This window comes from Astatotilapia calliptera, chromosome 13 (genome assembly GCF_900246225.1).
Source record: "Astatotilapia calliptera chromosome 13, fAstCal1.2, whole genome shotgun sequence".
Classification (NCBI taxonomy): domain Eukaryota; kingdom Metazoa; phylum Chordata; class Actinopteri; order Cichliformes; family Cichlidae; genus Astatotilapia; species Astatotilapia calliptera.
The window spans coordinates 16,690,539-16,716,914 of record NC_039314.1 but is presented as its reverse complement, the minus strand read 5'-3'; the positions used below and the strand labels follow the sequence as shown (position 1 = coordinate 16,716,914).

Below are 26,376 nucleotides of genomic sequence, written 5' to 3'. Positions count from 1 at the left end.
GGGCCTTTGCTGCTCCTAAATTGCGGAACAAACTTCCCCTTCACATCAGGACCTCACCAACATTGGACACTTTTAAAACCTGTCTGAAAACCCACTTTTACTTCATGGCTTTTCAATCAGAATGAGTTTGTATTACTTTTATTTATCCTACTTCTTACTCAAATCTTTTAATTTTATGATTCTTTTTCTTAACTTTTATCATGTCTGTGTATGTTTTTAAATCTTTTGATTATCTTAATTGTACAGCACCTTGGTCAACATTTGTTGTTTTAAATGTGCTATATAAATAAATTTGACTTTGACTTTGAACAATTGACTATACTGGATATCTCTGTATCTACTCACATGGCTGCTGTAATTGCGTGAATGTTAATACATTTGTTGTGCAATACCTTTGAGGTTATAAACAAAAACAGAATCAATACCAACTTGTAAATATAAACATAAGCAGAATGAGTATCAACAAGTAGCCACTTTCGGCAGGAATTGTTCTCCACACCTCCCACAAACTGCACTACATGAAATTTCCCCTGTGTCCTGTGGTGTGCCAATATCCACGCTGCCAGGGATCTAGAAAGCAGCTGACTAAGAACCAAAACAATGGTATGTGACATCCCAGTGCTTTCGTGGGCTGGCCATTTGTGTTTTCTTTGTGGTTTTGCTTTGTCATCAACAGTATTGCTTTTCTACTTTCTGCCACAAAGGCAACAATAATCTCTGGAAGCCCCCAGGATCAAAGCATGCATGGCAACAGCCAGAGGGTGGTTTGGGGGGCTATTTCGCCATCAGCCACTACTGTGCAGCGCTCAGTCTAGCATGAGACAGCCAAGGGTGAGCAACCAAGTTTTCACACATTAAAGGTGCTAAGGTGGACCAAGCACTCCGGGAATACCACCAGCCCACGGGAGAGAAGCGTGCCATCATGTTTAAGACAAGCTACCGGCATGAGGTGCACAAGGAAAAGTATGAGCGCTCGGATATCTTTGAGGATGATGCTGAAGAATCTGCAGGTATCTCAGCCATCCAGGGCTGGGAGAGCCTCCAGGAGCTCAACAGCCGTTTTGCCCGGTACATCAACAGGGCAAGAGTCTTAGAGCAGCGCAATGCCGTGTTCCGCAAGCAGCTGGAGACACTGCAGCAAATGGAAGAGGCCAGCGGCTTGGAGGAAGCCTTCACAGAGCAGATTGAAGTCAACAGGCAGCGCATTCGAGAGCTGTTCTCCGACCATGCCAAGCTGCAGCGGGAGCTGAAGGATGCTTGCCGCATGCTGGATGAATATACCAACAAGTAAGAGAGTGGGTAGTGGCTGGTGTTTTATGTGCGTAAGGAGTCAAACTTCTTCCTCAGATATGGAGTAATGAGAAAAATGTCGTTACTATAGAAATGTCATTAAAATGCTAATGAACCCAATACTAAGATGATGATGACAATTGTTGCAAGAAGCGTGGCATTTTTAAAAAAAGCCTTCAAATGATCCTATTCTATAAGCAAGAATTGGAATACGGCAGTCAGGAAAATTTGTTATAAATGGTTTAAATCATATGTGCTATACTGTGTCACTAGTAATTATAAAACACAATGTTAGACATTAAATTGTGATAATGCCGCGAACTGTATAAAGGAATCAGATTATATACTTTTATATACTTTTTTTCTTTTACCCATAACAAAAAAGCAACACAAGCAAATATCCATCCACCCATTTTCTAATGCTTATCCACTCCAGGGTCATAAGGAAAAGTCTCAAATGTTTGTTAAGTAAAGCCCGAAGTATATCCATGGCTCCAGTATACTATTAGGAAAACAAGGGGGAGGGAGAGAGCGAGATATTTCTTTTGTAAATAAGGTGAATCAGTTGATTAATTGGAACTGTCTAGAAAGGCCTTGTAATCATTTATCTGCAGGCAGTCTTGCTGCATTATTGATCAGTTAAGAATAACATTAACCAGCTTTGGTTGAATTAGCAGATAAAGGCAGGTGGATTTCAGCATGTATAATCGGGATTTTTTTACTATGACACATTACAAATACAACAGAGTTTGTTCAGCTATCCCTTCTCACTGTGAGCTTACCATGTCAGCAGGGCATTATATATAAATAATGTGGTGGTATATAGTGTAATCACTGCACTCTGGCTTTATATGAACACATAAATGAGTTCTTTTGTCATTCAGATACAGAAATGAATGTGATTATCAGGAGCAGCTTCGAGGCACACTGGAACAGTTAAACAAGGTAATATCTATAGTTAAAGCTATGTTTGTTTAAGCACCCCTACAAAAGGACATTTATGACTGCGTTTCAGTAAATGTGCACTGTTACTCTCTAACATTTAAGTGTGGAGCATGTGTAAGTAAAAATATAAAAACCTTCGCTGATGATATTTTGGAAAAATGAAAGTTTGCCTTTTTTCCAATGCATTCTTCTGTATTTTAAAAATTGACGAAAAGCAGAACCACAATGAAAAGATATTTCATCTGAAAAAAAAATATCAGTATAAAGGATCAGATATAATTCATTTAGATTGAAAATACCAGAGCGCTACCACTATGACACTTTGTGGGACAGTAGAGAATTTTCTTCATTGTTATTTGAATGCAGTCTGCCACTGATGTTTTTGTTAAAGAAAAAAAAATAACATTGTGGCACTCAATTATTTTTTCCTCTCTTGGGTCTCTTTACCTGCAGGAGGCTGACAGCGCTCTGCTGAGAAACCTGGAGTACCAGATCCAGTCTCAGTTTCTGCAGGATGACATCAGTTCCACCAGAGACAGACACAAGAAGGTCAGTACTCTAATGGGAAATGATCAAAGTTAACCTAAACCAAAAAAAGGAAATTACTTATTGAGCTTTGCTAACTACTAATCCTCTTAAGAGCTTATTTAATCATACATGAAGTATTCTCAGCAAGAAGGCAGTAAGAGCTCACTGAGATCTGACTTCTATCCTGGCAGTGAATAGTATTAACAGCCATCATAGCGACATAGCAACGAAGCATGTTTGCCTAAGTCACCGAGATTACTATATTCTATTTCATATTTATCTCCTTTTTTATATACATGGCAATATCTTTTCTTGATTGAATACTATGATTGCTACTTGAAAGATTTACAGCGCACCAGATTCTCCTGAGGCTAAATGTAGTCTGCAAAAGCACTACTTTATTAAACATTACTAGAATAACATGGACTTTTTTCTGCATATTTACACGAGATTATCATTGCCTAACTCGTGTTTAGGGTTCATAATTAGCAATGCCAATACTTTAGTTGCTATCAGCAGATATTATACTGCTGAAAAAAAGAAAACGTAGAAAAAAGGCAAAGTCATTGTTGTGCTTTGTGCATTAAGTTTCCTTCAAAACTAATTTGCAGTAACAAATTATGCAAATTTAAAGGGAAAATAAGCAAATGCTGTAATGACGTGGATTAGAGGTTTCTCTAAAAATGCTCTGCTTGTTTATGCCATGTGTCTTTAAAACATCGATTAAAATGGTTAAAACTCTATAAAACACAATTTTTTTTATCAACTACAAACAAAGAGCGCTCATATAATAACCCCCTTTCAGTGTTTAATTACGCTCTGGCATCTTGAAATTGTTTTTTGACAACATAAATAAACTCAAGAGAGTTTTTTTGGTCTCGATTTATTGCCTATTCCCCACTCAGTCCTGTTCCTTTTGACCAGGCAGCCCACCTCAGGCTGCAACTCTTTGTTGTGACTCAAATCCTTGAAATTATTGCCAGTGGATATATTATGATGTTCCTGGGGATTTGTGAATTTACTGTCGGTGATGTGAGCGCGGAAAGTATTGCTCAGAAAATGCTCATCATATGACTGCAAAGCACATAGAAAAAATAAAAATAGACCCTCTTTTGTGATGTAGCAATAGCTAGAAGGTCCAAAACAATGGGTGCAAAAACACTGAAACAAAGCAAAACAGCATACTTTGCACAGAATTTCATGCCTAAGCATTTTCTCTCCTTTTTACTTTCACCCAGCGGCGTGTTTGGTAATGAATTAATACATGACTCTGCAATACTGAGATCATGAGCAGATCAATGGGCACTACTGTCAGTGTATTATGTCAGAAATAATAGAGTCCTCTCACATGAATATTGGGCTTGTGGTCTCGAGCTTTGAAGTATCCTTGTGGAAAGACTCTGAGCTCAGCCTATTACAAAAGGATTTGGACAGAAAGTCTCGGCCATGCTCGAAGTAAATGTTGTGCCATTTATAAATACATTTCAGCTAAATGAAAGCCTTTTATCAAATATTTCATTTTCAGCTGATTTTCAATAGATTGTGATAAAGAAAAGAGAAAGGTTTGTTAGCTGAAGATTTTAGTCTACAAAGTGGAAGAGTTACAGATTTATTATTTTTATTTTCATTCTACTTTTGCAGAGTTTTCTTACTAAAACTTTCCTTTTATATTGTCTTTCTCTCCATAGAACCTCGCAGAGATCCAAACCTATGTAAACATTTTAAAGCAAATCAACCAGACGCTCCCCCTTGTTCCCAATGTGTCAGTTGGCATCTCCGAGGTGAGGTCACTAATGCAGTCATTGTGTGTGTGTGTGTGAGTGTGCATGGCCCTCCCTGGGGGAGAAGATGGTGTTTGCATGTGTGCCAGCCCCGGCTACATGTCTGGGGTTGATGAGGTTACTGGCTTCTCTGTCCAATTGGTTGCCTGTGACTGCATCTGTTTTTGTATACGTGTGTGAGTGCATGTGCAGAAAGCACAGGAGAGAGACAGTCACAGTGCCATCCAGACACATTGACAGGCCTGCAGTATGAGAGTGTCAGGGCACATAATGAAGCAAATGCTGTGAAGAACGGCTGTGCATGCTAATTTTCTAGTAGCGGCGCCACAGTGACAAGCGTTTGTGTGGCAAATTGGAGATTTATTTATATAAACATTTCTCAGAGGCATGTTGACTCTAAATGCAGAAATTGTTTAATTGGTTGGATTAAGTCTCTGCGGGTACTAACAAAGAGCCACAACTCTTGGCTCTGCTGTGCTGAGCTGACATCCAGTGGAAAATAAAGTGTAAGCAAGTGGGCATGACTTGTGCATGTGTGGCAGTTCCAGATGTTTCCACAAAAGACAAAGGAGGACACTGATTGCTGATGAAAATGGAAACTGTGTGGCCTTTGGAATTGACAGACCACTTTGAATTGCTAGATATAATTTTGTTGCACATGTACAATGACAATAAAGGGGTGTTTTATTTTATTCTACACTCTAGTCTAGTCTATTATATTTAACTGGGTTGAAATGGGGGTATTCTTTCTTCTGAAAAAGATAAATGAGGGTATTCTTTGGGGTATAGTCACCCTACAGGGAGGTTTCAAGAACATCAAATACATATATACTGCAGATTACTGAAACTACCAGTTTGCCCAGTAAGACTTTAATATGTCACATTGTATTTATGTTGTCTTTCATGTCATCTTGAGCTCTAGAACTCAAAGCATGTCTTTTCAGAGAAATATTTGCATGGCCATTTTTTGAGAAAATTGTGAGACATCACTTCTCCTCAACAAAACTTTAAATCAAATCAAATCAAATCACTTTTATTGTCACATCACATGTGCAGGCACACTGGCACAGCACATGCGAGTGAAATTCTTGTGTGCGAGCCCCACAAGCAACAGAGATGTGCAAACACAACAACACAAACGAGCAAAATACAAGAATGGCCAACCTGAAACTAATAAATATATGTACAATATATAATAGTGTATGCATTTCTGGATGTGTATACTAAATATTTTCCTGTGTGTGTGTGTGTGTGTGTGTGTGTGTGTGTGTGTGTGTGTGTGTGTGTGTGTGTGTGTGTGTGTGTGTGTGTGTGTGTGTGTGTGTATACACATTTTTACAAATTAAATAGTAAAAAACAAATAATAATAATAATAATAATAAAATATATAAAATATACAGAGTTGAATATGTGCAAAACAAGTGGCATTTATATACAGTGTGGAGTGCATAATGTTGAAGTTCCAGTAGTGAAGCTGAGGTGTCTATGACGTGTTCAGCAGTCTGATGGCCTGATGGAAAAAGCTGTCTCTCAGTCTGCTGGTACGGGACCGGATGCTGCAGAACCTCCTTCCTGATGGAAGTAGTCTGAACAGTTTATGGCTGGGGTGACTGGAGTCCTTGATGATCCTCCCCGCTTTCCTCAGGCAGCGCTTCCTGTAGATGTCTTGGAGGGAGGGAAGCTCACCTCCAATTATCCGTTCAGAGCACCGCACTACTCGCTGGAGAGCTTTGCAGTTGTAGGCGGTGCTGTTGCCATACCAGGTGGTGATGCATCCAGTGAGGATGCTCTCAATGGCGCAGTGATAGAAGGTCCTGAGGATGCGGGGGCTCATGCCGAATCTTTTCAGTCTCCTGAGAAAGAAGAGGCGCTGCTGCGCCTTCTTCACTGTTTTGTTTGTGTGTACTGACCACGTAAGATCCTCAGCCAGATGTACTCCAAGGAACCGGAAGCTGCTCACTCTCTCCACAGCAGCGCCGTTGATGGTGATGGGGGTGTGTACTTCTCTGCACCTCCGGAAGTCCACTATCAACTCCTTTGTCTTTGCGACGTTGAGGGTGAGATGGTTGTCTTGACACCAGTGGGTCAGGGCGCTGACCTCCTCCCTGAGAACCCCAGTAGTTGTATTGCGGAGTCCGGTACCTTGTCCGATAGCCAGGTTTCTGTGAGGCAGATCACGCAGCAGTCCCGCATCTCTCGCTGGAATGAGATCCGTGCCCGAAGCTCGCACAGCTTGTTCTCCAGAGACTGCACATTAGCCAGTAATAAACTGGGTAACGGTGGTCTGTTAGTGCGCCGTCTCAGTCGAACCAGAACGCCAGATCTTCTCCCTCTGCGTCGGCGTTTGCGGCCTCCAGGGCCAGAGAACAAAGGCGTCTCAGGTGAGATGAATGGGGGGTCTGCAAACGGAGCGTCCGTGTTGCAAAACTTGAACTCCGGAAAGTTATAAGAAAGACCGTCTTTTATGTCTAGTAAGGTTTGTCGGTCGTACACAAGGAGACAAGTGCTGCTCGTGAAAAAATAAAGGAAAAGTAAAATTAATAATATTTATTGGTAGCAGTAATTAGTTTAAAGTACATGTGAAGTGTTTTGTATGTTTCTTGGTTTCTTTTTAGTTGTTTTGAATGGAAAAAATGAAATAAACGTATTTCTCTAAACCTTTAAGCTATATAATAACAATTAAGCTATTTCAGTCTTATAAATGGATGCCTTTTAAAGGACAGAGAAGCACACCAGCTTGTGACTTCAGTGATGCAGATGTGACTGTCTCTATCTTTCAGGCAAGATTTAAAAAAAACCCATTCTGGGCACATTGTGAGCCAAGCTGATCTCTGTATACTGTATTTGACTAACTGACCTGCCAGCTGTTTGAATGCCTTGCCATGAATGTAATGTGAGTAACTATGAACATTTATCAGATCCCAATTTATCTTTATTTCTACTTGCAGCCTTTAGTTTAAGATGACCTAAAAAGTGTAAATTTCAGAAACGTTCTCTTAGCTTAACCTTTTATTGACAGCAGAACAGCCGTACGTATTAGAGATTGTCAGAGTAGTACAGACTTTTACTGCAGTAGCTGATGATACGTTTCAAGTATGGATTGGAAAAAAATGTACAAATGTTAATAATGTCACTTTCAACGACAACAGCAGAAAAGCCAGTAAGTATTGAAAATTACAAACTGTTAGATCTAAAAGGAATGCATTTCAAATTAACATAAAAAGCCACAAAATTCATTGAAAATTCCTTACTTCGGGAAGAGAGACCTTACTGCTGGCTAAGTATGTGTGGTATTACCTTCATTTTGTAGAGACACACTGCATTTGTCTGCATGTCTTCACTGATTTGTGCTCCATGTGTGAAGGAGCAGGAGAAGCTGTTGGCCCAAAAAAAAGTACCAGTGCTACAGAGTCAGCTGGAGGAATACAAGAGTGCCCTCTGCCAGCTGCAGGCCCAGAAACAGCGACTACAGACTGAGGTGGGTCACCATGACAACAGGAGGTTTCGCCTTAATTACATCATGTTTTTTCTTTTTTCTTTTATTTCCTTTGCTCTTTTTTTTATTGCCAAGCTGATATTTATAGAAGCACACAAAAGGATTTCTCAAAGGAGCCAAGAGTGTTTTTATTAGAGGAAAACTATATTCCACAAAGACCAGTCCAAACTCCCAGTGGCTGCTGTAACTAAGCTCACTTTTAGAGTTAACTGATGATTCATTTGGTCTAATTCTGCAAACATTATTCAGTTGCAAAATACACATCTGAAAGACTACAATATCACACTGCTCATTATTTGATTTTTCTCAGACCAAAATTCCAAAATCAGAATTTATTCTGATATCTTTGCACATTTGAAAAGCTGCATTTTGTGTGCTTTTGTGCTGCGTATGTATTTCCTTGTCTAATTAATCAATCCTTTCCATTCTAATGCATAGAGTGGGCTGTTATACAATTTATTTACAATAGTTTGCATTTTTCAGTATATATATATCAATCCACTGTTCTATAAATTGTGTTTCAGTCTTTTTTTTCTACACTTGGATCTGTAAGATATCCATATCAGTGGACATCCTTAGATATAAATACAACTCTCGCTCTAAGTGCAAAATCCTGGACTGAGAAATAAGGATCCTTTAAAGCTATTCTAGTAAAATTCAAAAGTTGAAACACGAAGATTGAAATGGAGGTTACAGGTTCCCTTTAAATAGGTTTTCACCTAACCACGTCATTATGTCACAGCAAAAGATGCCGCAAATGTGCCAGTAGGTGTCAGCAACGGCCCTGCTATGGAAGATTAATAAGCTAAAAGGTAGAGTTTTGTCAAAGTAGTGTGTCCTTTCATGAAAGAGAAACACAGCAGTGCTTTATTTCAATAGCACAGATAACTCAAAAATAAATATATTGTCTGCACTGATTTCAAAGCACGTTCTTTCATCTGGCTGTGTTGCTTTTGATATAAAACCTCTGCTATATGCACAAATATCAATCTTCAGTCAGCTTTCGTTATGCACTTTACATACCTGTCTATTTGATCCTGCAGGTATAATAAAGATGCATACAGTGGCATTTAGTTCATTCTCAATATTTCTTAGACACATTGCATTACCGCTAATAACGTGAATTTCTCCTTGAAATCACCCTTGTCTATTCTTCTCTGCCTCTTTCTATTCTATCAGAGTACAATGTTGGAGCAAGCCATCAAAAACACCCAGGAGAGCTATGACGATGAGATCCAAATGTACAATGAGAAAATCGAATCTCTGCGGAAAGAGATTGAGGAAACTGAGAGGTCCTTGGAGAAGTACACCAACGAATGTCGCCACCTGGCAATGTATCAGACATCCCTTGAGAATGAGCTGGAGAGGTACAAGAGGATCATTGAGAATGAAGATAACAGGTAAGCTAACACCACTTTGCTTCTATTACACCTAAAGACACACTCGCACACACCTGAATGAGAACATTAGTTGCTCACTTCACTGAGTGATCACTAACAGGAATGTCACATACTGCTGGTGCCCAGTAAATCTGATACAGAGCAATAAATTCATTTAAACGAACAAATTATCACATGGCTAAAAAGGTTTAATCACACAGTCAGCGTGAGCATAGTCTTGCAGCTGCTAAAATAAATGTAATTAAAAAATAATAATAATAAATTTTAAAAAATAAATTAATTTTCTGAGATCAGCATAGATTCAGGCAGTGCACACTTCTGTAAATATGATCTCTCTTAGGACCCTACAATAATAGAGAGAAACAATCAGAGAGCCCTCTATGAGAAAGCCTTTGGCAATGGAGCTGTTTTTATTAACAGGCTGAGAAGTGATGGGAAAAAGAAAAGAAAAAATAGAACACGTTCAAAACAAGACAAATTTGATGTACCTCTTGCAAAATATCCTTTTAATTGTGTGTAAAAACTTCAAAATGTAAAACATTAATACTGTCATGGGTAATTTGTAATTGGACAAGTATTTTTATGTATCACCTTTGTGGCTTTTTTGACACTTAAAGCCAAAACTGCCAGCATAACTTCCAGGGTCACTTTCTTGAAAGACCTTTGGTCACTTGGCCTAAGGCGTCGAAGGAGGTTAGATTTGCTCCTTGTGACACTCAGTAGATTTATTTTCTCTGCACAATCCACCAACAGATGGCACCGTGTGACAACAAATGTGTCCTTCCTTACCAGCTCAAGGCTTTTTGTTTTCATGTAAGATTGCCTATATTTAGGTCATTTTATGTGTTATGTGTTATTTCATACTTTGAATCATATGAATGATCAGGTTCCTCTGCACAGGAAAACTGTTCAGAACATCACCGTGTAACAATTTACTGCTCCCTTTCCTGTAGGTTGAATTCAGCAATAATTGGCACTCCCATTACCCTGCTTACCCCTAATTACCGCTACACTCCCAGATCTACTGCATCAAGCAGAGGGAGAGGTAAGATCACCAAGAACATAAAACATAAAACAGCTAGTTTCAGTCGCAGTCGTTATAGTTGAGACACCAACATGTGTCCTTAAAGATTATGTCTAACAAAAGCAATTTCCTTATAATATTTAGAATGTACATAGATTTAATAGTGCTGGTGTATACATTTTTAAATTTTATTTATTTATATCTAGTTGACCTAAACCTCATTTGTGTCTAGATATCACACAGGCTATTCAGGAGATCACCAGTATCAAGCCACGACAGAAGATAATGGTTAAGAAGGGCCTGAAGAAGAAGGATCTGACCCCAAAAGATGTGATGGATAGTGGCCAGGAGGAAGAAAACAGAGCCAGTGGAGAGGGTCCAAATGAAGAAACGAAGGGGGTCAAGTCTGAGGAGGTGCAAGAGGAGGGGGTGAAGAGAGAAGAGCAGAGACCTGCTTTCGGTGGAGTGTCTCCACAGGATGTTCCAGATGGAGCTCAGATTAGCAAAGCCTTTGACACTCTCTGTAACATTGTCAGAGAAAGAATGAGGAAATACAAGAAGCCTGAACCAATCGCTGATTTCTACACCAAGGGTCGTTATGTGCTTGTCACCGGTGACGGAAGCTACCTAGATCCCTGCTTCTACACCTCCACACCATCAGCTGGCCACATCTTTGTTACTATCAGAGATGGAATGATGGCTCCCTATGAACCTTATGGGCGTGACACACCATCCCCTCCACCTCCTCAACCCATGATAGATCCTAGGCCTCTCAGTCCAACCGTGCCCACCTCTGGAGGAGAAGGAAAGGAGGATAAAAAGGGTGGAATACAAAAGGATAATGGAGAAAAAGGTAAAAACAACAATAGAGAGCCTCAACCTCACTCAAAGGAGCCAAGACCAGTATCTCCACCCTCTGGCCCAAGCTCTGGCCCCAAAGATCCCACCCCAGGTGCTAAACATCCCAAGAAAACTAGGGATGACAACGGCCCAAGCGGGCCCACTCCAAAGCCTGCACCTCGTGGTGCCAGCACCAGCTCCAGTTCAAGTTCCAGCACTAGCACCAGCACCAGCTCGACTAGCTTTACTCCAGATGCCATGACTTACGAGAAGGTGGAGGTTGTGGAGTCTGTGGAAAAGTTCTCCAATGGCCGCAAGATGAAAGGTTATGAGGAAACTTCCGTGGTGGTGGAGACCATGATTGAGAAGTCCAGCAAGAAGAAACACTGAAACCATGTCACCTGACATAAAGGGTCAGAAAACCAGGACCCTACATGAGACAGGTTCTCTAGCTGGAAGATAATATTGATACACTCGGACTTCATAACCACCACTGTTTCTAAAACTACTGTTTTAACTCTAATGTTCTTGTCTCTTAGGGAGACCATCCACACATAAAGAGCAACTAGACATTCCTGCTTTGATAAACATTGCTCTTCCATTTGCTTGCAGTCTCTGGTCTTGCGTCCAGAATATGTTTTGCTGGTTCCATAAGTACTGCTGTTGTTGTTCGAGATATTCACCCATACTCATGCTGAGTCCTTTACTGTCTGAAAACTTGGAACAATGAAAAAAACAAAGCGCCACCTATAAAAAGAGAGAAAAAACACAAAAAACTGAAAACAAAAAGCTGGGCCACCCTTTTTGAACTATGTCTTAGAACTCTGACCTTCCCCTTTTTAGCTCAATTGTTCAATTGGATGCCACTGCCTGCCCTCAGCACAATTTTGCTGTGTATTAATTTGCTTTGATATATTTAATAATAAAAAAGACCCAAACATCAATTGATACATTGTTGTGTTTGCCTTCACATAACCAACATGTAGCAAGCACCTTATACGTTCTATTAATATATGATAAAAGTCTTTTTTACTGGACATTGTAGGTGCCTTTGAACATTTACAAATGGCTTAGAAGGTCTCACTGCAAAGGCTGCAGAAAAAAGAATAATAGGATTTTTTTTAATGTGACCTTACCTTGTTCATAATGTAAGACAATTGTAGGAGACAAATATGATACAGAGTATGTAAAACACTTCAGAGAAGATTTCTAAGACGTATTTGAACAGATTAGTCTGAAATCTCACTTTATAAAAATGTATATATTACTTGGATTACTGCTATTAATTGTGTTAACTTATTTGAGTAAGATTGAATAATGGCTGAGATAATTAAAAGTCTCCATGCTAGTAATGGTCTTTTTCCACATTCTCTCCTCATACATGAACACTGATTTAAATTTCTGCCCAACAGAGGAAGTGGAAGTAAGCTGTAAAAGCAATTTACTGACATTAGATTTTAAGAGCAACAGTTGCTTACTTACATACCGAACTGCACACTGAAATTAGCACAGGCATTAGCATTCATTTTGGATTATGAGGCAGCCTGATGAATGCATATCTGATATTCACATTGCTTTTAGTTCGGGTTGCATCTGGGTAGCTAGTTCAGACAATTGCTAACTTTCTGCTCTTTGCTGCTGCTCGTTTTTCATCCTGAAAGAGTTTGTTTTGTAGGAAAGTAAGTGTTTTAGCTCTCTTTAGACGATCCTTATTTACATCCTAAAACATATGTCCAGAAAACACTTTATTTACTGAGTGAAGCCTCTTTGTTTTAAATATTTACAGTCAATAGGCTGTAAATAATTTATATGACAGTGATTTATTGGTGCTACATTTTGCTTCTATAAATAAAGGAAGTGTCTATAGTACCTAGGCAAGGAGCCTTTTAGAGGGGTTATTCTGTTTATTGAACAGCACAATACAGAATGAAAGAAGCCTGGGAAAGATTAGACGATTTCACTTGTTGATGTGTTTTACAGTAGGGTGACTGCTATCCCACGGTGATCCTGCCTGTGCTCCAGTTTTAGTGGAGCACAGGCAGCATCATGTAACCGAGAATGGCTGGTTTTCTACATGCATTCACTGTATTTCAAATCACTCAAGTGCTTTAATAAACAGCTGAATAGATTTATTATAGTCCATCAAAGATTATGAAATATGAACTGATGACTACAGGCTGCAAAATGAATTACACATTCTTTCCATGTTTATATAAACAGTGCATGTCACAAAAATATAAACAGAAAGAAATAGCACTGCTCTGTTTGCAAGATATTAAACTTTAAGTAGAATGGCACAGAAAATCATTTACAGTCACAAACTGTACAACATTTGGCAGAAGAGAGGTGTAGGGCAGTTAAAGCAAGAGCATGAAAGAGTGGCTTGTGTTTGCTTTATGTACAGTTCTGTAGAGTGTAAAAACCCAAGTGATATAGTTTGTTTTCTCTCTATAGAATAGATTATTGAAGGTTACACTTTTATCATGACTGGATTACAAGAAACATTCATCGAAGGGGCTAATTTTAACATCTGATAACAAAAATCAGAGACAGGAGAGGAACGGAGGTAGACCAAAGGGAGGATAACAAGGGACTTAGGAGAACTTAAGAGATGCAGTGAAATTTTAGAGAAGGACAGAGCGAGACTGCAGAAGGAAGATAGGTGATAGGTGAGCTGGCAACATGCAGATGGGATTCTAGTTGTTTTTACTGAGCAAACTCTTCAGACTTCTCTCTACAGCCTCATCCAGCTCCTCCTCCAGCTCCTCCTTTTTGGACATGGCCAGTTTGGACTGATAATCACGTACTATCTGGTCTATATAAGGGGCACTTTGTGTTCCGTGCAGCATGAGAGTCCACTCCTTCAGGACCCCTCGCTGTGGCTCGTCACCCTGAAAGCCCACCTCAAGGACCCAGGTCCCACGGGGGTCCTCTCCCCAGGTATGCGTGGTCATGAAGGGCCACTTGTCAAAGCCCACCTTGGAGTCATCATCACGGGGCCTTCGGCTCAACAGTATGGATTTTGTGCCCATTGGTGAGGTCATGTTGATGTTGAGGTCACCACGGCGGCTGGCGTTGACAGTGACTACAGTCTGAACATGCTCCAGGTAGCGGACAAAGTTGTCCTTTCCCTGACAGGCTTCAGTGGTTATGGCCAGCACCAGCTTGTTACCAGACTGGATTTTACTGGGGAAGAAGAATCAGATTGGAGAAATGAAAACTACATGTTAGAGAAACATAGCAAAGTAACATAACAGCTATGAAAGACAATGATGAAACAAGACCATGTAGTATGTGTAGTAAGTATTATATGGCCCTGGACAATGGCACTGGGAATCCCTGAATGTAATCGTGAGAGAACAGGTGAAAGAACCGTTACCTTTTACCTGCTCTTATTTTAATGTTCCAGTAAATACAGCACCTGACCTATTTTTTCAATAGAACCAGCCAACCCTGGCAAAAAAAGGAAGCGCCTTTTTTTCTTGTTCCCTCATTGCACAAAAGCATTCATGACTGTCATGTCTGATTAATTTACTCTGTACTTTTTTTGTTGCAGTGAGAATAATATGCTCTTTGGTCAACACTAAAAGACCACATACATGATATTCTAGAAGTAACCAGTTTGCAATGAGTCTAAAGCTTGTTTTCCAAAATTTAGAGCACAGATGTCATAATTTCTTCTTACTCAGTAATTTCACAGGTGTTCCCTATTTGCTAAATTGACTGGTAGTTGCATAGCACCTTTTTACTACAAGTCTCACACAGTGCTTTTATTCTAATAGACGTCTATTATTGCATATGATCAAAATTTCTACTGATTTCTAGGCTCATCATGAGATTTGCTGTTTGCTATGATAGCTGGTTTCTCAAGTGTTGTCGCTTTTTGGTTGGTAAGACATACTTTTATAATTCCCTGGGTGATGGGAAGAAAGAGTGGGAACACAGCAGGGTAGGGGTGGTGGCCAAAGGCTGTGAAGAGGCTTAATAACATTATTAGAGGCTAAGGCCACATCACAGCAGTGGGAAATGGGCCTGGTTTAGGGGGTGAAGAGAGGGAAGCAGAGAAGAAACACAGAAACTGAGAGAGAGAGACGCATGGAACAGCATTCAGTTTGAAAAATGATTAATAGGGCGCTATGCAGAGCACAGCGAGGTGAGTGCAGTGGTGAGCTGATTAAGTAAATTGCTATTCCCAGAAAAACAGAACAGCTCGTAGCGCAGTACTGCACAACAAGTTACACCCTGTGATAAGAAATTTGACATAGCCAAATATAAGAGCTTTGTTTTTTCTCCATCAACATTAGAAGTGTTATATGTAAAAAGCCCATACTGTAAAGAAGAAACACTTCTTTAAAAACATGTAGTTAATGTCTGGATGTACTACAACAGCTTTTCTTGGCATCTTCATTTTTAAAAGCATTATTCTTGGGGAGTTAACTCGTGATTTATTTTTTTATTACAGCGTGTGCATATGAACCTAAAAAGGGGATCTTGTATGCAGCAGCTGCATTGTGCCTATCAGTTAACATGCAAGAATAATTACAGCAGTCGGCCGTGGAGCAGGGACAGAGATGCCTCTGAAGGGCAGGACCAGTGGAGATTAAAAACAAACCTGCCACACAGCGTGGCACTGTGTGCCAGCTCCACTGATAATGAGAAGTTCTCCTCCAGCAAAGTAAGCTGCAGCGAGCCCGAGCAGCTATCAGATCAGTGCTGAGAGTGTGTTTGCTAGAATGGCGATGTTAGTGTTTATTGCTTTTCTCCGCTGATACAATATCATCAGAGGTGGGCTTGTTGTAATTATAGCTCTACCACAATAGAGGCAGCAAAAACCCTGCAGTGCTGCTTTGGAAACAGTGAACTGATGAAAAATATGGCACAGCCAGTATAGCTTTCAATACACCATTCAAAAGAAGAGAGAGGTTTCTTTTGGAGCTTCTTACCTATGAACATCACCCGCTACTCATTTTTCCCTGAGATATGAAAACCTTTTTCATCTCTGTGTAAAAAATAGGTTATTTTTTGTTTGGGGGTTTTGTTTTGTTTTTTGCACTGGAAGCTTAAATATCCAGATAATAATGGCAGTGTAAAGTCACCAGCACTCTGTATAAGAGAGCAGGTTCTTTCCACCATTTGCATGTGGTCTCTCCAGGGATGCCATAAAAGCTGTACCATGCTCTTTTTTTTTATCTGTCACTGAACTCAGGGGAGGGACACACAGACACACACAAGCACACAAAGGAACATTTTCACACCATGTTGTCGTGACTGAATCGTCTGTGAAGCTCTGATTAGAGACCGAAATAAGGTACTGTGGGTGTTGATGGTGGAAGAAAATACAAAGACGGACTGCATTCACTCAGCTTTTTATCTTCACCCACACACTGACACTTTCACAATACATGTTAAAGCATTACTTTAGGTCACACACATCTACACAAATGTACACCTCCGCCAGGATTGATGGCATTTCCAGGGAACTCCAAGCCTACTTGTGTTGCTCTAATTAGAGCAAATAAGAGGGATGGAGGAAACCACCAGGCATCGCACACTTAAGCTCAAAGCCTTACGATATGACAGATGAATGGATACCAGAACCCTTGTGACTGGTGCAGTGGTGGGGACAGGGGAATCAGAGGAAGGAATTAAGACAGAGATGGAGATTGGAAGCACAGTGAAGTGAAAGCAAGGCTGTAGATGGACAAAATACAGGGAAAGGTAATGTACTAATGTAGTGAGGATAAGACGAGAGGGAGGACGCATTAACTACAGCTGCATCTGTGAAATATGAGGGCAGAGACTGAAGCTGCCAGAGCTCGAACTGATGTAGTTAACATTATTTCATGTGAGAAATGCATCATGCTTAGAATGATATAGTCATTTTAAAGGAATCCCATCCAAAAAACTATATTGCCTCCTTCCCGCCAACTCCTGATGTAGCCACAACTTGATTACGCACTCAGACATATGACTCATAAAGGTTACTTGTAACAGGCATGCAGTTTTAAGCATGTTACATATTCCCTTCTGTGCTTTAGTAATTCTGTTGCTAAAGATGCTCCCCAGACATTTTGTAGACATAGATTTCTTGTGAGTGCACACTGGGAAACAACAATAGTAATGGTAACATTAGCAAATTAAAGGAAAACCAACAAAATTTTAAAGGTCTCGTGGAATCTCCTGGAGACAAGGACCAAAGCAGTTGTTTTAATGGTGGTGGAGTAGAACGTTACCTTAGACATCAGGTTAAAATCTCGCTTAGGTTGTGATATAGTTCACTGTGTACTTCATATTATTGCCATACTCAAACATTCAGTGACTGCTTGTATCCTATGGTTTGGAGTATTGACATCCTGGAAGAGACCACTCCCAGCAGAACAGAGGTGTTCCATCATAGGATAAATATAATTATCATCCATAGCAACTTTGTATTGATTTGTAGGAAAGCTTCGCACATATGACACATCTGGACCCAAACCATGCCAGCAGTTCCCCTACCCCTCACCCTCACGGCTTTAGAGAACCACCATATCACCTTTCTCCGTAGGCGATTGCAGGCTTTTCCTTTATTTTGTCCCCTATCTGTAGTTGTATTGACACAAAATCCTTCTGGTAAGTGCAGACTTCATGATGTGCACTTTAACAGATAAATTAGTCATCTGGTAAACTGAGCACATACGTTATTCTTCGCGATGAAGGTCAAACATCCCAGGGAAGTAAAATTAGCAAAACTGTCACTATCAATCAAAACAAGACAACACTAGACAAAATGCTCAAATCTATATGACCACTTTAGATGTTTAATTTAAGATGAAATTTAGAAATGTAATTCCTCCTCTACCAGGGTATTCAATGTTGATCTTTTAGAGGTTCAAGACCAGCAGAGACTGATGACCCAATCCAAACATTACAGCATCATGAAGTAGACACTCCCTTTGCAATGTTTTATTGAATTGGGCCATACTGGGATTACCCAGTAATTATTTGAGTGTGTCTTTTGCACTCAGCAGGGTTTCACTTTTAAACTTTTGGGTAAAAAAGCAGTTTGAGATCGTGGACTATACAGCGTACATATGTAATATGCAGCATTTGGGGCACAAGAAAATGCAGAATAAGTAGAAATGTGACTCACTGGACTTCCTGAATGGATCCAGCTACACAATGAAAACGCTCAGGCACAGTTTTCCATTCCTTTGCCATTTTCACCATGCCACCAGCATCCAGCACGCCATAGCCGAAAAGGTGATTGAACTCGAGTCCCACGCCATTCCTTCGCCACTGGTGAACTTCGTCATGGAGCTGGTTTCTCTTAGAAGTTAGGACTGACAGGTGCTGCATGTCTCTCCATGTCAGGTTAGGGCTGTGGATTGACAGTCATGAGTGCACATATGACAAAGGCAAGGGGGGAAAAAAAAGAGTGACAGAGAAGAGACAGCATTGTAGGTTAGCTGTGGTAGGGCTAACTAGAAAAACACGGAAAGCTTAGTTACAAGTAGTAAAAGCAAAAGAAAACAAATGTTACATTTGTAAACATTTCTGATTCGTGGGTTTGCTAAAATTAATTCAATTATCTAAAACATCATAGAGTCTATGCTTGGAGGCAGAAGGTTGCTTTTGTCTGTGTCTCCCTCCATTATATTGGCTGTGTGTAGTGACAGCTTTGTTCTGGCTGACTCACTGACTCCTGCTGCTGCACGATTCAAGTGTGTTTGGGCAGTAAAAAGGCTCGTGGGTTATTTGCTGCCGGACAGGGTGAGCATCCGCTCCTCCCAACAGCAACATCATTATTGTGTGTGCAAAGCAAACACCATTTCTTTACTCAACTTCACTATCTGGTGTTAGTTAAAGGCAAGAGAATCTTGTCACCCTTTAACGTGAGAAATGAAGCATCTGAGAAAAGGAAACGTCTCCCCTCGAGGATTATAGAAGCTGTAATTCTCCAGGTTTCATAATAATGTGTGGGTGGGTTTGCTTAAGTGTAAATGTTTTCAATTACTTTCTGATCCACAAGGATCCTTTTCTTTAGAACTAATGAAACTCATAAAGTGAATTCTATCTTGTAATGGAGTGTAAATGGCATGATTGACAGATTTAGTATGACACATCAAGAATGGAATCCATAGATTGCAAAGATTAGCCTCCAGACAGAAATATTTTCAGCAAGCTAAGATAATAAGTGTTGTTTTATTTGTTCGGTTTTTTTTGGTATCATCTGACATATATGGGAAAGTACTGAGACCTCTTAAAAGAAAATGAACTGAATTTCTTTTAGCCTTGCACTAAGGTATAAAGAGCATTGATCCAGGGTTATTTGTGCCGTTGGTACAAACATACATTGAGTCTGTGCTCTGTGGGCGTTAGAGTGAGTGCAGTTTTTCCTTTTCACAGTTGTGATAAATAAGCAACTCTGTGAAAAGTGGAGAGATTATTTGTGCTCTCAAGGAGTTTAGATGCACACAGACAGAGGACGTTAAAGCCATTACTTCAGAAATACACAAAAGCTCGAGGTTGTACTTAAAAACAAACTGAAGATTGTCCAGATCTAATGGTTAAAATTATACCTTGTGATTATCACTTTCTCCAGCAGAGTGAAGTTGAATAAGGAAACCTAATTATGTTTTTATACAGACAGTCTGTCTAAATCAATAATCGCAATTATTATAGCACTTTGAAAGGACCAGTAGAGTACATACTTAGCCTCAAGAGCCAGAGCAAAGACACCAGCTGCCTCTGGCGCTGCTGCTGAGGTTCCCGAGTGACGCAGTGTGCAGTTCCCATACAGATCTGTAGTAGCCTAAAATAATCACAAAAAGGCAACTTTATACGTAGAATCAATCAACATTTTTTATTGTTTAAATTTGTTTTTAGAAGGCACTCTTCAAGTACAAGTGAAAAAATTATATATATCAAAGTAATTTTAATCTTTATTTTGTGTAGTTGATTTTGCCATTGTTGCAAATATGCAAAAAGATGTAACGTTATAATCAAAATTTCATTATAGTAAGTCAGTAATATGTTATAACAATTGTTGTATTAAATCAGATAACTCAATATGCATAAAGAAAATCCAATATTTCTTCATATACGGTACAGAATTTCTTTAAAGGACTTTGTGAAATACAAATAAATGTTGTGGACACGGGGAACAAGGACAAAAAAATTGTATGAAATAACAGTGATTTTGTCTGAAATAGACACAGTTGTGCATGTGCTTAGCAAGACGTCTGAAAGCCACAACTCCAGACCTGTTACTGAGCCATTACGAAATTTAAAAAGCAAACGTCAAGCCAAAAATGGGAAAAATTACAACGGCTGATCTCCTCGGTTCCCACTTACAGAGTGACACGTGATGCAAGCCATGGGCAAACATGCTGTTGTCCTATTTGGAACCATATTGCTCGCATCAAATTAAAAACAAGCACAAAGTTTTAAAAGAATATATACATTCATGCATTCAATTTTTTGCACTTGACATGTTGTATTTATACTATTTTCAATGAAATCCTTTATTTAACGTGTTTTCATTGTCTTTGCATATATTATAATTATGTTAGTGAGAGTGCACAAGATACAAAACAACCTTTTTATTATGTTTCTGCACAAATATGAAAAGACATAGAGAGATGTGCATGACCAGGGTGCTTTGGCTGAATAGCTGTGCACACACATTGAGAAAATGTTTATGTCTCTGGATAAACAGTGATTTCAATTTTAATTTGTGCTTAATTAGAAATGATAACAGACTGACATTAATTAGAGGGGAAACCCTTGGGAAGATCCATGACTTTGTCAACAGCCAAAGGTGATTTGCATAATCGCTTATGCTGCCTTTGCATGCTTCATTCACAAGCATGTTATATAGGATGTTGATCAATTTATGTGCATACGAAGACAGAAGAGCAATTATTATTATATATTATTATCCTGGGATTATCCTAAAACAACCCAAGATGTCATGTATTTGTTCTTCACGTAAATGTGCAGATAGGCTTGAGCCAGCTGTACTTACACACACTCACACAAACACACAGACATCCATTATGCAATTAAATGCTGGGCTGTACGTCACAATGAGGAGCAATCCTTCCATCAGAAACTGACAGCTTCATAAGTTACATTCATAGTATCTTCTGACTGCAGGGCGAATTGAAAAGCTATTTACAGTTCCATCTATGAATCAGAAGAGCCATCGTTTAAAGGCATTTAACATCACAAACAAGCCTTGAGTCATCTTTGAATGGAAAAAGATCAGGGACCCTGAACTATCAAAACATTTGATAGACATTACGGCAAACATTTGAGGTTGTTTCTTCTTTCAGAACTGTGTTGCACACTGAGATCAAATAAAACACAAGCACACTCACCACTCCAGCCTCTGGGTTCCTCTTCCGTCCATTACTGAATGTAGATGCCAGGGTGGATGAGCAGCTCTCGTCATACAGAGCAGTGCGCCCATCGTTGATGGCAGAGTTGATGGAGATTGTCCACATACTTGAGGCATAACCATCGCAGTTACAGTCATCATAGCTACCACCATCTCCTGAGGCCCAGACATAGATGCTGCCTTTCCCTCCGCGCCCCTAAAACAACATTATCATCATGATCCCAGTGAAATGAAAGTGTGTCACAGTTCTTGTCTTTTTCGCTGGAATTCATTTGGGTGAAATGAAAATTGGAAATCTGAGAGTTTATGATGCATATCAATGCGCTTAGAACTTTAAATGATTGAATAACAGGACTCCTGTGTATATTTCTCAATTACTCACTGACAACAGGCCAGTCAGACCTCCCTTGTCACAGGTGGTGGTTTCCTATTTGGAATCATTTCTTTTAGTCACTTCGGGCATGCTCTTTAGAAGAAACTGCTTAATCACCCACTGCCCACTGAAAGCTGGCAAAACTCTGCTGTCTTTTGGCAGGTGTTTTTTTTTTAATTTGTTTAATTATTTGTCTTCTTTATTATTTCGTGAAGTAGAAAGAAGGATCTGGGGAAAACTGGCAGGGAGTCAATGAACAATCTTACATTATTAAAGGATCGACACAGAGGATAGCATTTAAGCAAAACACATAAACTCCACTGGCCCACGCTGTCCAGCCCACTGGTATTAAAATAAATTGATTTCTAGAGCTAAATAAATTTTATTGTGATATTCTGTGCCTGTAAGCATGCAAAGCAGGCAGATCTCATCAGAAGGTCGTAATATTAAAAAAGACACAATGCTATTGATGAAAAACTTTGTGATTGCACAAATGATAGCAACAAGAAAAAAGAAAGCACTCAAAAGAATTCAGTGAAATTTCTATTGTGTACCAGAACTGGCAACTCACACAGGCACACAAGCCTGTTTTGTCCTGTCTCTTATTTTTCCATTACAGCATGTAAATTGGCATTGCTACAGTCGAGGAAGGTAAAATGACAGCATTTTTTTTGTCTTTTTTTCTACACCTCATTCTGCAAATTTAAACACAGTAAAATGACATCTTTGTTACCGATAGAGTGCCTTGAAACATGAAACAACTGACTGTGGCTCCACGCAGAGAGCATCCTCCTCACCAAATGCTGCACCTGTTCTACAAAAGGCCGACCATTTCCCCACAGAACAAAGGATCAAGTGGAGGAGGAGTGCCATGTCCTACCTTTCATGATGCTTATTTATCTCTTTTTATTTGAAATGCAAAAAGAGGTTTGAGTGTTGTTGAGCACACCTATGTGCTTTAGGCCTTCTGCAATCTGTCTCCTGCACTATCCAAACAAAGTGCTTTCATTTGGAACAGCACCCAGTGTATTTAATTCCATTAAAGCCATGCTGCCTTATTCAGCTGTTAATATGAAATAATGTGCTTCTTAATTTTAAATGTTTCCCTTTGTGCACAATGCACATCATGTTCGGCCTACACAATAGCTTACATAAGTGATCATTAGAATCTAAGTGGCAGATCGCAGAGTGGCTGCTTGATTAGTTGTGTTTACATGATCAGACATTACAGTGAGCTTTGCTCCCGCTCACCTACCCTGCCTACGACAGGGTCATTTCAGACCAACCCACACCTGGCTACGTGATGATTAATCAGGCAAGCAACTGGCAGTGGCACTACTAGCATGACAGCTGTGTGAGTGTTTGTGTGTGTGTTTGGTCCAGCCACTGCTGATGTTGTCTGGCCCTAAATTGAAAAATTATTTATTTTCAAGGTCAGAGTAATGGTTAGTAGTAGATGTTAGGTTAGAGTAAGTCTCTAGGAAGTGAATATGGAGTGTGTTCATGCATGCTCAGTCATCCAGTAAGGAAATCCCAGAAAGGTGATTATGTTTAACTGGAGAAAGGCATCCTGGACAGGGAGGAATGCTGGTTTGAGTCAAGGAGGGAAGACCATCCCTTTAGGGGGCCGAAGGGTTCATCTTTCACCATCTTCCAATGCTTTGATTGCAGCCATTCCCCAACTTTGTGTGAATGGTACTCATGGCCACTGATCAATGGTCGTTGACAGTTTGTATATTAATAATCAGGAAACTGACCACACGGCCCATTGTTAGTCAGTGGTCTTAGTTTCAGTCACTATGCAAATGTGCTGTTCATAAGGGTTGGAGAAATCTGCAGTCAGCTGAGACTGAAGAAGTCACTTGGATGAGTGAAAAAATCTACACTGATCTACACTGGCTGTAGTTCAGCATCAGTGTACTGTAGAGCGCATGGTACCCTGAAGGCATCACCTTTTCATCTTTGCGTTAGTATAGTAGTTACTTGTGCCTCACCATCCGCAAAGAGTAATTTGGCTCATGAGCATCACTCAAGCAAAACATGACAAAGAGTGTGAGGCCTCTATGAGTCTGCATTGTAATCTACATGCTTTAAGCTTTGCTAAAATGCTCATAAGTACAATGCTGTCATATTAAAGTTGAGCGATAGATTGTCCACAGTTGCACTTGTTTAACTACATTTGCCTACATTTGATAACTGGCACAAAACACAAAGTATATTTGAGAGTAATTGGAATTGTTACGTACATGCAAATGCTTTGACTTTGACTAAAACTAGATTAAAAACTAAACGCTAAACATTTTAATTAATGGAAATAAAATAAATATTAAACTTAAAAACAGAAATAAGTGCACTCACAAATCTGAGATAAAACAAAAACAAATCATACAGCATTTTGTTGAACAAGGTGTGTATTGAGTCTTTAGACTACCTACATGATAGTGAGTCAATTAAAGGTAATTAAATATATTTGTATTCTAATGTCTCTTATGAACATGTAAAACATAAGCACCTGACAAATCACCTCATTCTAGAAGAATAGTAATAAAAAAGAAAATGTAATAAAACTAAACACAATAAAAAGAATATGAAATCATACTCTAGAAACTAATTGAAACATTAAATTAAAAACAAAATGAAAAGAAAATCTTATGGTAACCACAACCCATTTACAGTTTTGAACAGGTGACTTTACTCAATTTCTCAAAACCCTACAGCTGGTGTAATAAAAGACCCTGTGTACTTGTTAGTGCCACTTCAAGGGTGAGTAAAACCTTCACAGGGGGCGGCACTAAAAAAATGAAGATTTCATTCAAGAGATTTAAAGATAAATTTCCATCACAGGTTAAAGCTCACAGCACAAGGTGAAGGTGCGCCTTTACCTTGTTCACGCCGTCTGCCATAGCCTGCAATGTGAGCTCTCTGGGTCCATCCACTGTCTTGCCATCATCAGTTGGTCCCCAGCTAGCACTGTAGATGTCAATAATCTGGGGCATGTGACTGATGGATGATGCCTCAATGATGTCAGTCATAAATGGCTGGTCCAGCATTCTGATACCTGAAAGAGTAAAAGTCTGACTCCAGTTTTGTGGTACAAACAGATGCCGTCAAGTTGATACCAAAAAGTAAGTATAAGTTACTAATTTACTTGCTAATTAAAGAAAGCATAGGTTTTGCATATCCATAGTGTGCAAAAAGTATGATGCATTCATGCATGTAAACCCTAAACAATGTTTAAAGCAAATCTTTATGTTAGCTTTGTAGCAGAACATAAATCAAGCTGTCAGTACTGATTTTCTTATTTCTAATTTGTTACTCAAAAAGCGAAAAAATCAAAATCAAAATCAAAATGAAACAAAAACTGGACTCTTGTCCTGTTTTTCAGTTGAATCTAAATCTTCCTACTTCTGTGAGTAGAGAAATACCATTTTAACATGTTTCAGCAATGTAACTCTACTCTTCCATAATGCCCTACAGTATATTTTATAGGTGAAGCATTTAGTATCTCCCTTGCTGAATCACCCTCCCAGCTTTCACCACATCACCATCATCGTGTTTAACATTGCTGTCCCCTCATTGTTATTCCTCTGTTGAAACTGCAAGCTTATTATAACACACACCTGCCACCTTGGAGTTATAGGCGACTCCCACACCACAGATGTTGTTGTTGGCTGCCGCAGAAACCTCTCCAGCACATCTTGTGCCGTGACTTGTGACAGCGGAAAGCAAAGAAAGCGCTTAAAATGATTTGCATTCATTTACATACATTTGAAAATGATATATTGTGGTTTAGGTCTGAGCTAAGCATTCACACATTCATTGTACCCCTTGTCATTGTTGCCTTTGTGTGTGTCTAGAATGAGGATATTGATAACAGCATGGGTAGATTTAGCCATAAATCTATTATAATTAACAGAATGGATCTGCCTGAGGAAAAGCAACATTTCCATCCATTTTCAGAGCATTTATATGAGTCTGAGTACGACTGCACATATCAGCGTTTTGTGTTCGTCATGTGATGCGTGTCTATGTCTCCATCCCGTTACTCCCCACAGGGACACTGCAGTCAACCCTTCTTTCCCAGCATGCTTTGCTACAGACAGGCAGCTATTTATAACAACCAGCCGATTAACCAGCAAGTATTGCCCGGCAGTCAGCAACTGCTTCAGTACCAGACCCAAATACCCACTTCTCTATGTAACAGACACTTGCACATATGTAGATATAGCTGAGCAGATGGAGGTACAGAAGGAGAGATAGAGAAAGAATATAGTTCTCTTTGCTCCTTTGCTCCATATGTGTTGTAGTGGTAGTG

At 39.6% G+C, this 26,376-nt stretch overlaps 2 protein-coding genes across 3 annotated transcripts in view; one reads left to right on the top strand and one right to left on the bottom strand.

Annotated features, from left to right (window-relative positions):
• The first annotated feature begins 724 nt into the window (after nucleotides 1-724).
• On the top strand, nucleotides 725-12,248 carry bfsp1 (beaded filament structural protein 1). Of its 2 annotated transcripts, none has more exons than XM_026189892.1 (8): nucleotides 725-1,287; nucleotides 2,175-2,235; nucleotides 2,689-2,784; nucleotides 4,452-4,544; nucleotides 7,915-8,022; nucleotides 9,220-9,440; nucleotides 10,394-10,485; nucleotides 10,697-12,248. In XM_026189892.1, the coding sequence occupies exons 1-8, from the start codon at nucleotides 923-925 to the stop codon at nucleotides 11,692-11,694; spliced, it is 2,034 nt and encodes a 677-aa protein (XP_026045677.1). In that variant the 5' UTR covers nucleotides 725-922; the 3' UTR covers nucleotides 11,695-12,248. The 2 variants fall into 2 exon arrangements, with proteins under 2 accessions (XP_026045677.1, XP_026045676.1); XM_026189891.1 differs by having other exon boundaries at nucleotides 7,909-8,022.
• Nucleotides 12,249-13,194: 946 nt separating this feature from the next.
• The window catches only part of pcsk2 (proprotein convertase subtilisin/kexin type 2), a 29,506-nt gene continuing 16,324 nt past the window's right edge, over nucleotides 13,195-26,376 (bottom strand). The window contains exons 7-12 of the mRNA XM_026189893.1: nucleotides 25,682-25,770; nucleotides 24,944-25,119; nucleotides 21,669-21,884; nucleotides 19,998-20,098; nucleotides 18,437-18,664; nucleotides 13,195-14,490 (exon numbers count right to left, since the gene is read on the bottom strand). Coding sequence (XP_026045678.1) covers nucleotides 14,001-14,490; nucleotides 18,437-18,664; nucleotides 19,998-20,098; nucleotides 21,669-21,884; nucleotides 24,944-25,119; nucleotides 25,682-25,770 — 1,300 coding nt within the window. The 3' untranslated portion in view covers nucleotides 13,195-14,000. The remainder of the gene's footprint in view (nucleotides 14,491-18,436; nucleotides 18,665-19,997; nucleotides 20,099-21,668; nucleotides 21,885-24,943; nucleotides 25,120-25,681; nucleotides 25,771-26,376) is intronic.

Bases quoted from the DNA above. Each gene is read 5' to 3' on its own strand.
- bfsp1 (XM_026189891.1), top strand. From the start codon at position 923: ATGTTTAAGACAAGCTACCGGCATGAGGTGCACAAGGAAAAGTATGAG. The intron at 8,023-9,219 runs GTGGGTCACCAT...CTATTCTATCAG, and splicing joins AACAGCGACTACAGACTGAG to AGTACAATGTTGGAGCAAGC. The intron at 10,486-10,696 runs GTAAGATCACCA...ATTTGTGTCTAG, and splicing joins TGCATCAAGCAGAGGGAGAG to ATATCACACAGGCTATTCAG.